This window comes from Chanos chanos, chromosome 14, assembly GCF_902362185.1.
Source record: "Chanos chanos chromosome 14, fChaCha1.1, whole genome shotgun sequence".
Classification (NCBI taxonomy): Eukaryota; Metazoa; Chordata; class Actinopteri; order Gonorynchiformes; family Chanidae; genus Chanos; species Chanos chanos.
Genome location: NC_044508.1, coordinates 2,078,648 through 2,093,691, shown reverse-complemented (window position 1 = coordinate 2,093,691; position 15,044 = coordinate 2,078,648). Strand labels below are relative to the sequence as shown.

The following is a 15,044-nucleotide window of genomic DNA, read 5'->3' as shown; positions in this document are numbered from 1 at the left end:
TCTTCATCATGAATGTGAAACCAATTATATCACAATCGTTAGTTGTATTACTGCCACCATTTGGAAGGATGTGTGAGCTGCACAGCTGGGCAGCCCTTCGCTCTGCGTTTCTCCAGATGTAGGCATTCTAAAAACGCTTAAACCATTGCTCTTTGTGAGAAAATGTCAAAATTCCAGACGCATATGATTTACAGTAAACCTGGTCTACCAATTTTTTTAAACCTTAAAATGTTTGGTCAAAATTTTCAGCAAAATATAAACAAGGGAAATGATCAAATGATTATTTTTTAATTATTTTAAATAATGACACTGGAATCAAAACCATTGTTTCATTTATTTTGAATCGCCATCTTCTTCAAAACCAACCTCACTCCATTATATTTTACAGTACATGTTCTTGGCAGGTTGTCATCTTCTCCAACATGGACTGAAGATGCACGTGCTTATCAGGTTTTAATCAGCTGATTAAGTGGTTAATGAATTTCAGTCAAATAACGATTTCCTCAACACATTATTCATTAAGAGCTGGACAAAATGTTGAATATTCATTATATTTATATTACCATTTCATTTTCATTTTAATCCAGGATTAGTCGTGGTCCAGGAGATGAGAACATGAAGCAAAGACCGGCCTAAAATTTAACAAATTAAACGGGTTAAAATTTCAGTGTAGATTCTGTGATTCACTCTTTCTTTTTCTTAGATCTGGATCTAAAACAGCACCTCACAACACAGGACTTCAGTATTTTATAGAATATGAAGAGAACTAGAGCAATTATGGCCAATAGGAAAGCAAACACATCCAGACTGTGGTACTGATACCAGGTCAGGTTATGGGCCTGCACCCTCAGGTGCTTGGCCCCCTTGTGGCGCATCACAAATTCAATCCAGAACACGGCCTCATCCCGTGGGTGTACTGGTCTGTCGTGGTGGATTCTGGACAACCTCATGGCATTCTCCTTATACCTACAGAAAACAACCAGCCAACCAATGTAAATCGTGAACAAACAAACAAATAATAATGTTTATGTATAGTTTTATCCCTGATGACAGAAAATGTATGTCTGCAGGGATGAAGCTCACCCTTTAACCCTCACTGTCTGATTTGAGGTGCTGGTTTCAGGCTAACGTCATCAGAACCACTACACCTACTTTGAACCTAACCTTAATCAAACCATTAAAACTTCAACTAAATTCAGTTAAAACACTTAAGTGAAGCTGACATAAACCTAAACATTCAGTACATATTGAATCAGATCAAGAGAACCACTTACGATGGGTCATTGATTACAGCTTTGAGCCCGTCCACCAGGTCTTTGGTCTCCATGCTGTTAAAGTCCATGATGACTGCAGCTCCTTTAGACTTCATATGGACCATGTTGTCTGACTGATCACCGAACATGGGGATTCCCACCATAGGAACTCCATGGTATATGGCCTCATAGATTCCATTGGTTCCACCATGAGTGATAAAGGCTTTGGTCTTTGGATGACCTTGAGTGAGGGAAACGAAAATGCTCTTGAATTTAGGCATGATCCTTTTAAGAGCCCTGAGAAGAAGTTTGCCAGCAAATGGCTCTAAATGAGAATCACTGACCCAGTAGATCATTCTGGGGCATCCAGTCGTACAGTCTTGTGTTTGGAGCCAGAGTCTCTGGCTTTTCACCACTGTACCTCCACAGAACCTGTTGGTTAGAAAGAAAACACAGTCATTTTGGGTATAGTTTCCCTGTATGCACAAACTGTCCTAGCTGTACCCAAACAGACCATTTGGGTTTAGTGCATCAAGTCATAGGTGGCATCTATGTGCTTAGCTGTAAGAAGTACATATTTGTCAGGCGTAGAACACAATTAAAATGTCTACCTTCATTTAGCTTTATTCCTCACTGTTTAAAAATGGTTTAAAGAGATTTAAAAATAAGGGATTAAGGATCAAGTTTTTGTGGAAAACACAGACTGCCTTCGGTGTTGGTGAAGGAAAATAAAATAAATAAAAGACTGAAATAAAATTCAGGTCTTTTGTTGTTTTTAACTGGTTTAGGAAGGTCATGATTGTTGGAAAACAAGAACACAAAGTGTAACATTTCAATTCTGCACAGAACACACACGAATTTCTCAACATCATAAAAGGCCAGACGACTCAATGACTTAACGTAAAACAGATAAATGGAATGAGGGATGTTGGAGGATAGTTAAATGGCTGTGTGAATGGACAAGGGGGTAAACTGGAAACCGTATGACAGATAGCTGCATTGACCAGATGTTATTCGTTGAACAGGGTAAATAAATGGATGAATAGGTAGATGTTGTAGGACCTTCTGTGGTATCTGACCCAAAGCAGAAGCGATCGTGTTTGCTCTCTCTTTGGTCATGTTCTTAATCATGGAGCCCAGAGTGAACACCACAACACCATCATCTCCTGAGCTCTCCACAAACTCCTCCATATCCTGGAGAGAGAGAGAGAGAATCAGACACACACACACACGCGCGCGCACACACACACACACACACACACACAGTGGTACCATCGAAGAGCTCACTCAACACAGACCCTATATTCTGATCCACACTGCATCACCTACATTAGGATGTGCCATGCACATACAACACTACAAATGTAGTAGTCATAACAGTGTTTATAAGTGTTTTGCCATGCAAAAGGCCTGGAACTGTGATGTATGTCTAAGCTCAGAAGCACATTTCCAGACAACGTGGTCAGATGGTGTTAATGGTACCATGCACATACCAACACTACAAATGTAGTTCACACACTAAACTAGAATTCTAAAAACTTTATAATAGTTTACCTTTGGTAACGGCTTAGCAGGTCTACAGTGAATACCACCAACATATTTAAAGTTAGGCAGGAACGGACGGGGATACTCAAAGTCCCAGTAGGTTCGGATCAGCCAGATATCAGCCTTTCCCATCATCTCACAAAACGTCGTAGGTCGACCTACAATGAAACATCAATGTGACATTGTCTTGAAATTTTAAAACATTAAACCTTTAAAAAAAAGTATTAAAACACAGAATAAAAGATGTTCTCCTTGAACAATATGATGGTATGGTATGTTTGTCACGTTAATGATGATGTAGTGACCAGACATCCAAACCAAAAAAGCTTCCCCACCAGTGGGGTCTGGAACCTATGTGATGATGTCACTAAAGCTATGATAGGCCTGGGAACTAGATGTTATCTATCTATTCATTCAGGTAAACAGATGTTTTATATACTGAAAGAACTGTCGTTTCTAAAAGAGGTTGCCAAGTTACCATAGCCTGCAGCTTCAATCTCCATGAGATCTTAATGACCCCATTCCCCCATCATTAATCTGTTTTCCCTGAAAGACACAGAACTAACCTACTGACCAGAGAAGTAGGACAGTAAACCAGTTAGCCATCAACAGGAGTGTAGCTACTGGCTAACAAGCTTTGCTCTGATATGACAACTCAAACAAAAACTAACTTCTAACGGTGTAAAGTGAGAATAAACACATCAGAAAGTTATACAAGAGAGTGGATCATGTGTGGGTTTTGAAGAGCATGTTCCCACTAGAGTACCACTGAATTGTCCCTGATGAATAATTTCAATCTCTAATGTTTACCTGGGGGGAGTTTTGTCTGTTCCACAAAGGTAGCTTGGTTAATCATGTGTTATGTGCATCCCGCCATTACACATGCTACACTAATCTGACTGGTTTATATGAGCAACTGGGCATGTACTAATTCAGGCAGTAGAAAGCAAAGTACAGTCCAAGCAAAGCTTGGGTTGTCTAGTACATCCAGAGACCATCTGATGTGCCTGTAAACAGTTGTATTACGTGTGAGCAAACCTTAAAATAACATCTTTATCCTCTGACTGAAAAGGAAGTGGATTTTGAATGAAACATATAGAACAAATTGATATTTTCAGAGTGTCTATTAAACTCCTTGAAACACATTGTATTCTAAACACCTGAGCAGCAGTGCACGTGCTGCTTTAGGTGTGCTAACGTTTCCGTACAGTAGATGGCAGCGGACTCAATCCAGACAGAACGCCTGAGTGCAGTTTTTAAAATGATTTTTTCCATGCTTGAACATTTTGAACATTTGGGTGGACCGCTCTTCAGTGCTAAATATAGATAGATAGATAGATAGATAGATAGATAGACAGACAGACAGACAGACAGACAGATAGATAGATAGATAGATAGATAGATAGATAGATAGATAAAAAAGGCTCCACTGTTACAGACAGTCTACCTACAAAATAGCACAGTTTAAGTCTTCTTGCTTGTTTTAAGAAGCATATAAATCATGACTTGTCTCACCTAAATAGTCACTGTAGTATTTATCAAACCTTCTCCACATATACAGCGACATAGCGTCCTGAGACATGTAGAACAGAAAGTTTTTGATTCTGTCGGAGAAAGTCATGTTGTCTGTCAGTTTGCTCATTGCACCGGGGACGTAGGAAGGGGGAGCAGGAGTCTGGCCACAAAGTCTCTCCATGGCATTAGCCATGGAGATCCGTAGAGTATAAACAAGGGGAATGTCCAACATTTCAGCTATCAGTTCGCTGCAGGGATAAACTGGATCTACGAATATAACATCGTATTTTCCTTTCCTCAGTCTGTCGAGGACTGGTTCTGAGTGAAGCAGTCCGTCACAGTACACGAGGACCATATCCAAATGTTTCGAGATGATTTCGAAAAACTTGAAGAAGATTTCAATGGAATTCATGTGATCCATCTCATACATCGAAAAACGAAAGAACCTTTCCATTGCATTCTTTAGATCGGAGGTCGACAGCGAAACGTTAAAATTCTCGTAGTTATATGAAGTGGTCTCGTTTAAGTCCATAAAGATCGAGGCGTTCGGGAGGAGAACGGTTACATGGTGACCTCTGTCCACCAGTGTGTCCAATACTGGTTTCAGATTTATCCAGTGACTCCCCTCCGTGTACCATACCAAGATATTCCCACAGTTAATGTTCTGAAGCAAACAAAGCCCAGAAATCAAACAAGGGAGGATACGTGAGTGTGGTCGCATGGTGACTTCAGGAAAAAAATAGTTCGGAAAGGGTTTGACACTGAACTACTGGATCGGAGATTAATCTTTAACTCTAGTTAAGTAAGTAGGCCTATGTGACGTTAGAACTGAGTCGCCCATACCTCGTGTAATTATAAGGCGTAGAAAACGATAGATTCAGCCATAGGGTGGAGTGATTTTTCCTCCCCTCTGTAATATTGCGAAACTCTTAATTCCGACTATTGTCGAGAAATGGATAGCCAAACTTTAAACTAAACCAAAAACTTCGTTCGTAGGCTACCTTGAGATTACGTCTTAATATCACAGAACTACGACGTCATACCGCGAAATTACGTTAATGTCCTTACAGTTTTTGTGGAGATGTCGTATAGTTCCGGAATCATATAAGACCTGTGAAACGCATCTGATTTTTTTTTATTCTCATTTTCTATTCATTTTTTTAATCTAACTTATCTAAAACGTTTCATGAAACATTCATCAAAAATGGTCCAACGGTAAAATATTTTTGTATTCACATTAAAAGTGGCTTACAGTAACAGACTCACATTCAGTCAGTCTCATCAGAAACCTTTCAAAAATTCTCCAACATATTCTCTGTTAATGGATCATTTACTCTGAATTTATTCTATGTGACCACTGTGGCAAGGACACAACATGTTAGTGTTCAAAACTTAACTAGACTAAAAACTACTTCTATAAACATATACACTCCTTGATCTTTCTATGTTTCAACAGCATTGTTATGTTAAACACTGATGCAATTAAAAGTAAAACACACAAACCTGCTCCTTTATATGATCTAAAAAATAAAAAAAAAAACATTTTCAGAAATGCATAAAGAATGTACCAAACTCAAAATCTAGTTATGTCAACGTTATAGACTCAACTCTGAACATCCCTGTCAAACTACTGTGCATGCCTTGCGTGCAATCATTATTTAAGTCATCTCAGGCAGAGGTGTCCACCAAATGAATAAGCTGAAATGGAAATATGCTCTTTGAGATCTTACAGGGTTTTAGAAACAACTGAAGCCTGCCAGATGTGGCAGAGCCCCTGTAAGATCTGACAGAGTCTTGTGAAATCGGACTATTTCGTAATTTCCTGAAAGATCTGTTGGTGTGTGGAGTTAGCGTCTCAGATCCCCTCCCCCCAAAAAACCCGACAACACATTACTCTGATTCCTACAAGATTTTGCTGTGTGAAACAGCAAAAGTGAAACTGAAACTTGAACAAGTGTTTACCATGCACTGGAAAAAGGTCAGCATTTGAAATAAAGCGACTGCATTCTTTAGTCAAAGCAAACTGTAAAATGTGTAAAATCAAACAGATGTAGTAATTTAGTTTTTTTTTTTTTTTTTTACAGAAAGCAGTCTTACAAAGTCAGAGTCACATTTTCTCTACCAACTAATCCCAAACCACTGCACAGAATTATGGACTTCACTACATTTACATTTGAATTTCATTTGCCTTTTAATCCAGGATGAGTCGTCATCTGGGAAACTAGACTAGAAAGCAAAAACTAAGTTCAAATGAATAATAGAATTATTAAAATTCTACCAATAAGGATTAAAAGAAATATTCAACAAACATTTTTTTTATTTACTCTGTCTTTTTCTTAGATCTGGATCTAAAACAGCACCTCACAACACAGGACTTCAGTATTTTATAGAATATGAAGAGAACTAGTGCAATTATGGCCAATAGGAAAGCAAACACATCCAGACTGTGGTACTGATACCAGGTCAGGTTATGGGCCTGCACCCTCAGGTGCTTGGCCCCCTTGTGGCGCATCACAAATTCAATCCAGAACACGGCCTCATCCCGTGGGTGTACTGGTCTGTCGTGGTGGATTCTGGACAACCTCATGGCATTCTCCTTATACCTTCAGAAAACAACCAGCCAACCAATGTAAAGTAGAAATGACAGCGGTCTATGTGATTTTTAATTGGTGACAGAGTGAGCATGTACAACTACACGAAACACTAATCTCATCACCCAACCCACCCAAACATGACCTAAAGTTAATCTTGGAATTTAATTTATCCATTTAACCAGTACAGATCAAATTCAGTCTCTAAACTTACCAGTAACCTAACCAATAACCTAAACCTAAACCTTACTTTAACAAAACCACACATTTTAAGTGACAGTCTTATTTTAACTGTTACACAGAACTTAACTAAATAGAAATCATTATAAATTAAGAGAACCACTCACGATGGGTCATTGATTACAGCTTTGAGCCCGTCCACCAGGTCTTTGGTCTCCATGCTGTTAAAGTCCATGATGACTGCAGCTCCTTTAGACTTCATATGGACCATGTTGTCTGGCTGGTCAAGAAACATGGGGATTCCCACCATAGGAACTCCATGGTATATGGCCTCATAGATTCCATTGGTCCCACCATGAGTGATAAAGGCTTTGGTCTTTGGATGACCTTGAGTGAAAGAAACAAGCGATTCAAACAGCCAAAGACGCATGCATTAAAACATTAAAAACAAACAAACATTAAAAAAAAAAAACGTCTTTTTGTTCAGAGTGAGAATCACTGACCCAGTAGATCGTTCTGGGGGATCCAGTCGTATAGTCTGGTGTTTGGAGCCAGAGTCTCTGGCTTCTCACCACTGTACCTCCACAGAACCTGTTAGTTGAAAAGCACACAAACACACACACACACATATTAACATATTACAGTCAACATTTTCTCCTGAAGTGCATTGTAAGATCAGACTGTGTGGGTCAAAGTGGCAAATGACTGATAACAGTTTCTGACTGACTATGTGATAGGTTAAGGTGTGACAGAAATGTTTGAGTGTTACATTTCACCTGAATGAGTTTGACTTTTACTCATGGATTTCTCGAAGGAAAAAAAAATGAACAGTGTTTTATTTGGAGAAATATGCGGCCTTTGCTTTAACTAGTACTGTGATAAGACAAAGTGGACAGAGTGGAATGAACAGAGGGATATTGTAGAGCGAACAGGCGGTTGTTTTTGGAGCTTTTGTGGTATCTGACCTAAAGCAGAAGAGATCATGTTTGTACGCACACACACACACACACCTTCACACATTAAAGTCAACATCTTCTCCTGAAGTGTGTCATAAAACGAGAGAGTTTATGGATCCGAGAAACAAATAACTGATGAATGTTCCTGACTGACTGAGTCATAGGTTAAGGTGAGAGAAGTGTAAGAGTGTTACAGTTCACCTGAATGAGGTGACATGGCATTTACTGCTGGACTTCTCAATGAAAAACATGACTATAATGTTTTATTTAGACAAATATATGGCCTTTCCTACAACTAGTGCTTTGTTAAGACAAAGTGAGTTATATAATAAACAGATGGATGCAGTAGAATGAACAGGTGGATGTTGTAGGACCTTCTGTGGTATCTGACCCAAAGCAGAAGCGATCGTGTTTGCTCTTTCTTTGGTCATGTTCCCGATCATGGAGCCCAGAGAGAAAACCACAACGCCATCATGTCCTGAGCTCTCCACAAACTCCTCTATGTCCTAGAGAGAGAGGGAGAGAGAGTCACACACACACACACACACACACACACACACACACACACACACACACACACACAGTTGTAGTGTGTTTATATTTGATGAACTGTAACTTAGCAGACTAAGCCCAGTGGAACTGGCCCAGAAGCCCCTGGTCATTTGGACCAGGAAGTCAAAAGGAGGGGCTGGGTTGCTGAATTGATTGGTGTGATGGTTGGAAGTGAATTCAGTTTATATATCATGTAAAGTGGAAGACAGAAGCACTGAGGGTTTATCTGAAGCTTGTGTTCCTGAAATTTTAAACATTTTAAGATAACATTGTAAAGATTTCTGCTGAATATAACTGAGTCAGTCAAAGTCAAGTGCCAAGCACTGATGTTATTGCTAACCAACATGGCTCAAGATAGAAAACACATGTACAACACAAACTAGATTTAAGCATGACTGCTACATATGAGCAAGCACTAATCACATTTAGATGTGCACTCAAAAACAGCTTGGGTTACAGTGAAAAGCACAGTGCAGCAACACAACAGTGCAGAATACAGACTAAGCAAGAACGTGTTCATCCAGTTCTGACACACTGCTGACATCAAGGCTCACGTGTATGGAGACAAAGGTTCATGTGTATAGAGACGACCGTTTCTAATGGTTTACCTTTGGTAATGGTTTAGCAGGTCTGCAGTGAATACCACCGACATATTTAAAGTTAGGCAGGAGCGGACGGGGATACTCAAAGTCCCAGTAGGTTCGGATCAGCCAGATATCAGCCTTTCCCATCATCTCACAAAACGTCGTGGGTCGACCTGGAATTAAACCTCAATGCCGTTAGTAACTTAATCACCATTGGGTTTCAAGCCCGTGTTGTCATAGGTTTTATGATATAATAAAGTTTCAATGAGCTTGTTTGAAGAATTCATACTGAATCTCACCTAAATAGTCACTGTAATACCTGTCATACTTCTTCCACAGACTCAAGGCCATGGCATCTTGGGACACAAGAAAGAGAAAACTCCATATTCTCTCAGAAAAAGTCATCTTGTCAGTAAATTTGCTCATGGCACCAGGTACGTAAGAAGGTGGAGCCGGGGTCTGTCCGCAAAGTCTCTCCATCGTATGAGCGATAGAAAATCGGAGAGTATAAACTATGGGAATATCTAGTGTCTCAGCCACCAGTTCACTACAGGAATAAATGGGATCTGCAAGCAGCACATCATATCTCCCTCTTCGTAGTTTGTCCATAACTGATTCCGTTTTCAGCAGCCCGTCACAGTAAGCAAGGCAAAAGTCCATGTCTTTCCCTATCATTTGGTAAGACTTGATGTAAAGTTCTAACAGGTTAAGTTTGTCCATCTCATACATCGTGAAGTGCAGTATCTTGTCCATCCAGTCACTTACTTCATCCAAGGACAGCGAAACATTAAACATCTCGTAACTATAGCGACTCTTCTCCGTTGCGTCCATGAAGAGTGTGGCATTAGGGAGCAGAACGGTGACGCTGTGTCCGCGGTCTGTCAGCGTCTCCAGCACAGGTTTGAGATTTATCCAGTGACTGGCCTCTGTGTACCATACCAAGATATTCCCACAGTTTATTTTCCCAAACACACAGAATCCCAAAATCACATAAGTGAGGGTTTGCAACCGGGGCCTCATGGTGCCTCACAGCTAAAATGGCTCTGACATCTAAAATTATGCAACAATAGAGGAGGCAGGGCACTCCCTGTACTTCCGCAGTACACCCCATTGGACCGTACATTCACTGAGTTTCCCTCCATTGGTCGTGTTTGAACAGAACAGATGATAGGGGCTTACTCCGGAGGGCTCTTTTTTCCGAAATCCCGCTTAGGTGAGATAAAAATAAACATCTCCCATTTCTCCCTCTCTTTTGTTCTGAAATCATGTCACTTAAAATCTGCACCCCTCCTCCCGCTCTCATTGTTTGGGTATCAGATGTACAGTAATTGCGGTTCGTCGTGGACCTCTCTCCCCATGGCTTCACGTTTCTCTCACAACCCGTCGTGTGGCTTCTTGAAAGCTGTGATGCTGTGCGTGGAGGACTCAACTCAGGTTCTGCAGGTTCTGCAAACAACACACAGCACTAAATCCCTTTGACAGTCGCTCTGACATCTTAATCTATACACACAGGACTCCACCACTGTCCTAACAGAGGTGAACAAACGCCTGTCTTGACTCAGTCTGATTATTCTCATCACATGGTTGTTAAGAGCTGTGAAATGGTTTCTGTATACTAAAAGTGCTAACAGTACAGTTGAGAGTGGGAGAGGAAACAGAGAACTGTTTCAGTGAGAGAAATTCGGCATCCCCTGCTTGAGCTGGGCTCTTGCTAAGATGGTAATATAATCCACGTCAGTGCTTATCAAAGCCTTGCTAGGGAAAACAGAAGGATCCCTGCAGCATCGACATTCCGACTGACTCGTCTGAACCTGGGAGTGTGTTTTGTGTGACAGAATTTTTTTATTTTTTCTGATGCTGCTGTTACTGTTCATAAATTTGTCTTAAGTTCAAGCTTAACTTTCCTGATTCATCGCAGTGCCCTTATAGCCAGGCACGGGTTGTGTTCTGAGAGGACTCGGTGGACGAATAAAAAGATGGCAGATGAAACAAGCAGCACTTTGAATCTGTCAAATTCATTTTTATTACCCCATGAGAAAAAAAAAATCTGACATAAAGTTTATATTTACATTTACATTTCATTCATCTAGTAGATGCTTTTATCCAAAGCAACTGCCAAGTGAGGCACAATACAATCTGAGCATGTAGCCATTGAGAACCTGGCTGTAGAATAAGAACACCGTCATTTACACTATCACCAACAACATCTGCACAGTATGCGAATGAACATCGTGAAAATCACTCACGGATTCAATCAGTTTTTGAAGAGATCAACCCACCCTACCTTTGGCTTAAATAATTGTCATGTCATAGTCATTTTCCATGTCACAAGTCCATAAAGCAAAGAAATGCACCAAATTAATTAAATCACCGACTGAGATGGAAAAACACAATGAAAACATGATTTTAATGTTCTCAGAGACCTGTTGTTCACTCTTTTTTGCTCTTAGATCTGGATCTAAAACAGCACCTCACAACACAGGACTTCAGTATTTTATAGAATATGAAGAGAACTAGAGCAATTATGGCCAACAGGAAAGCAAACACATCCAGACTGTGGTACTGATACCAGGTCAGGTTATGGGCCTGCACCCTCAGGTGCTTGGCCCCCTTGTGGCGCATCACAAATTCAATCCAGAACACGGCCTCATCCCTTGGGTGTATTGGTCTGTCGTGGTGGATTCTGGACAACCTCATGGCATTCTCTTTATACCTACGGAAAACAACCAGCCAACCAATGTAAATCGTGAACAAACAGAAATAATAATGATCTCTATCATTTTATTGCTCATGACAGAAAATGTATTGCTGTAGGTGACAAAAAGCAATCATATTCTCCTCAAACCCTCTTTTATTAAAATTTATTTCACGTATGTATTTCGTTTTGTTCTCCTTCTCCACCTCCAGCATCTAACTCCCTGACTGCTGATGACTTTGCCACCTCCTCCTTCAAAGCAAAAGTGGCTGCCATCAGCAGTCAGTTCTCTTCTCCACACACACACACACACACACACACACACAGGCACGCACGCGCACACACACGCACGCACACGCACACACACGCACGCACGCGCGCACATACCGTCAACATCAACATGCATACTTTTATGCAAACTCATTCACCTTACACACAGTACAACAGATACAGGGATTCTAAGTAAAGAGAACCACTTACGATGGGTCATTGATTACAGCTTTGAGCCCGTCCACCAGGTCTTTGGTCTCCATGCTGATAAAGTCCATGATGACTGCAGCTCCTTTAGACTTCATATGGACCATGTTGTCTGGCTGGTCAGCAAACATGGGGATTCCCACCATAGGAACTCCATGGTATATGGCCTCATAGATTCCATTGGTCCCACCATGAGTGATAAAGGCTTTGGTCTTTGGATGACCTTTTGGTAAGAGAAACAAATAAAAGAAGCGTTTGAGTTTGAGCATGAAAACATCTTAACCACACTTCAGTAAAAATCCATTTTAAGACTAATGTAATGATGAAGTGTGTTATTTAGTGGCTATAAATAAGAAACACTGACCCAGTAGATCGTTCTGGGGGATCCAGTCGTACAGTCTTGTGTTTGGAGCCAGAGTCTCTGGCTTTTCACCACTGTACCTCCACAGAACCTGTCAGACAATAAGCACATACACAAAGTCCATTCAGTCAGTATTTTTCTCTCACAGTTATGGCAGTCAATCACAGCAGGGAAAAACTTAGTGTGTCATAGTTTATGGTTGACTGGGTAGGAGGTGACAGGTGAGAGTAATACAGTAATAATAGTTTATGGGTGAATTTCTTGAGATAAAAAAGGACAGATGAATGATTGGATGTTGCAGGACAGATAACTGGACTGAAGGATGTCGGAGGATAGTTAAATGGCTGTGTGAATGGATAAGGGGGTAAACTGGAAACCGTATGACAGACAGCTGCATTGACCAGATGTTATTCGTTGAACAGGGTAAATAAATGGATGAAGAGGTGGATGTTGTAGGACCTTCTGTGGTATCTGACCCAATGCAGAAGCGATTGTGTTTGCTCTCTCTTTGGTCATGTTATTCATTATGGAGCCCAGAGAGAAAACCACGACACCATCATCTCCTGAGCTCTCCACAAACTCTTCTATGTCCTAGAGAGAGAGAATCACACATGCACACAGCCATACACAGACAGGCATGCACACATGCAATACAAGTCAAATCTTTTGGTAGCACTTATTTCCAACACTGGCTTCCAGTGCGTCATTTCAGTCTGGACTTTTGTGGTATGCGCTCCAGTACCAGAAAATCAGGAGTCAATTCCACTAAACTCTGTGTTAAGCTAAGGAGCACATTTACAGACAACTTGGTTAGAGATGGTTAATGATATAGTGCACACACCATCACTACAGAGTTACCCACAAAAAAAATTACTTTTATACAAATCTGAGAGACTGCTGACATCGCTTTGTGATCAGACATTTTCTGGAGCTTTACCTTTGGTAACGGTTTAGCAGGTCTGCAGTGAATACCACCAACAAATTTAAAGTTAGGCAGGAACGGACGGGGATAATCAAAGTCCCAGTAGGTTCGGATCAGCCAGATATCAGCCTTTCCCATCATCTCACAAAATGAAGTCGGCCGACCTGAGAACACGTTTTCTTGGATTGTTAAAATAATGAAAACTTGTACAAAAAGAATGATCCTCAGAGTAAAAGATGTCCACTTTTTATCTTAATACACTTCTGTATTTTCCAAGTAGCACACTGATACTAATGTACCACTGTCTATCAAAGGTCTACGAAATTTTGTTTAGATATGGAACAAAACAGAATACACTTGGTGCAATTCTGGAATGTGCAATGCCGACACAATGTTTTGCTTTTTAGTGCGAAGTACCGTCAAATTATAGGCATTTACGTATACGTATATACGTCATGTGCTTGTCTGAAAAGCCGTTTAAATCACTACGTATCTCACCTAAATAATCACTGTAGTACTTATCAAACGTTCTCCACATGTACCTCGACATAGCGTCCTGAGACACGTAAAACAAAAAGTTTTGAATTCTCTCAGAGAAAGTCATGTTGTCTGTCAGTTTGCTCATTGCACCGGGGACGTAGGAGGGGGGAGCCGGAATCTGTCCACAAAGTCTCTCCATACTATGGGCAAGGGAGAAGCGAAGGGTGTAGACGATGGGCACGTCTAGCATTTCAGCCACCAGTTCACTGCAGGGATAAACTGGATCTACAAACATAAGATCGAACTTTCCTTCTCGAAGTCTGTTCAGGACTGCTTCCGATTTAAATAGCCCGTCGCAATATGCGACGCACATTTCCAAATGATCGGTCATAGTTTTGTAAAACGTCTTAGACAGTTCTATAAAGTTCATGTGCTGCGCCTCGTATATCCAAAAACGAAAGAACCTTTCCATTGTATTCCTTACGTCGCTTTTTGTTAACGAAACTTCGAAAGTCTCGTAGTGATATGGAGCCGGCTCACTGACATCCATGAAGAGTGAAGAGCTCGGAACAAGAGCAGTTACATTGTGTCCTCTGTCTAGTAACGTTTCAAGTACTGGTTTCAAATTTATCCAGTGACTTCCCTCCGTATACCATACCAAGATATTCCCACAGTTTACGTTCCGGACCAAACCAAGCCCAAAAATCAGACAAGTGAGGATAAACGACCTTCCTCGCATGGTGACCGAAAGACAAAGTAGATCCGAAATGGAAGGGTTGTCAACAGGCTATATATCAGTGACATGTAAACGTTGACTCGGCGTAACTTTGACCTTAAATGGTGATTCACGGTGCTTTCCGGGTAACAGGTTGAAATAGGTGTGGATCCCACTGTGTGAAAAGAGGTGTATCCAGACTGGAATACTCGTGTATA

At 40.7% G+C, this 15,044-nt stretch overlaps 3 protein-coding genes across 9 annotated transcripts; all 3 read right to left on the bottom strand.

Moving 5' to 3' along the window:
• Positions 1-315: 315 nt before the first annotated feature.
• On the bottom strand, positions 316-5,053 carry LOC115828024 (UDP-glucuronosyltransferase 2A2-like). Of its 4 annotated transcripts, none has more exons than XM_030791932.1 (6): positions 4,314-5,053; positions 2,808-2,956; positions 2,316-2,447; positions 1,598-1,685; positions 1,275-1,494; positions 316-966 (listed from the first exon to the last, which is right to left on the bottom strand). In XM_030791932.1, exons 1-6 carry the CDS (start codon positions 5,032-5,034, stop codon positions 684-686), a joined length of 1,593 nt encoding a protein of 530 aa, XP_030647792.1. In that variant the 5' UTR covers positions 5,035-5,053; the 3' UTR covers positions 316-683. The 4 variants fall into 4 exon arrangements, with proteins under 4 accessions (XP_030647792.1, XP_030647793.1, XP_030647795.1 ...); XM_030791933.1 differs by having other exon boundaries at positions 2,808-2,955; positions 4,394-5,053; XM_030791935.1 differs by having other exon boundaries at positions 4,563-5,053.
• A 1,580-nt stretch (positions 5,054-6,633) lies between these two features.
• Positions 6,634-10,196, bottom strand: LOC115827820 (UDP-glucuronosyltransferase 2A1-like). Its single transcript, XM_030791728.1, has 6 exons — positions 9,476-10,196; positions 9,201-9,349; positions 8,415-8,546; positions 7,588-7,675; positions 7,252-7,471; positions 6,634-6,916 (listed from the first exon to the last, which is right to left on the bottom strand). The coding sequence occupies exons 1-6, from the start codon at positions 10,194-10,196 to the stop codon at positions 6,634-6,636; spliced, it is 1,593 nt and encodes a 530-aa protein (XP_030647588.1).
• Positions 10,197-11,222: 1,026 nt separating this feature from the next.
• Positions 11,223-15,044, bottom strand: LOC115828026 (UDP-glucuronosyltransferase 2A2-like). 4 transcript variants are annotated; one of them, XM_030791936.1, is made up of 6 exons: positions 14,130-15,044; positions 13,647-13,795; positions 13,169-13,300; positions 12,713-12,800; positions 12,352-12,571; positions 11,223-11,889 (listed from the first exon to the last, which is right to left on the bottom strand). In XM_030791936.1, the coding sequence occupies exons 1-6, from the start codon at positions 14,848-14,850 to the stop codon at positions 11,607-11,609; spliced, it is 1,593 nt and encodes a 530-aa protein (XP_030647796.1). In that variant the 5' UTR covers positions 14,851-15,044; the 3' UTR covers positions 11,223-11,606. The 4 variants fall into 4 exon arrangements, with proteins under 4 accessions (XP_030647796.1, XP_030647797.1, XP_030647799.1 ...); XM_030791937.1 differs by having other exon boundaries at positions 13,647-13,805; positions 14,218-15,044; XM_030791939.1 differs by having other exon boundaries at positions 14,379-15,044.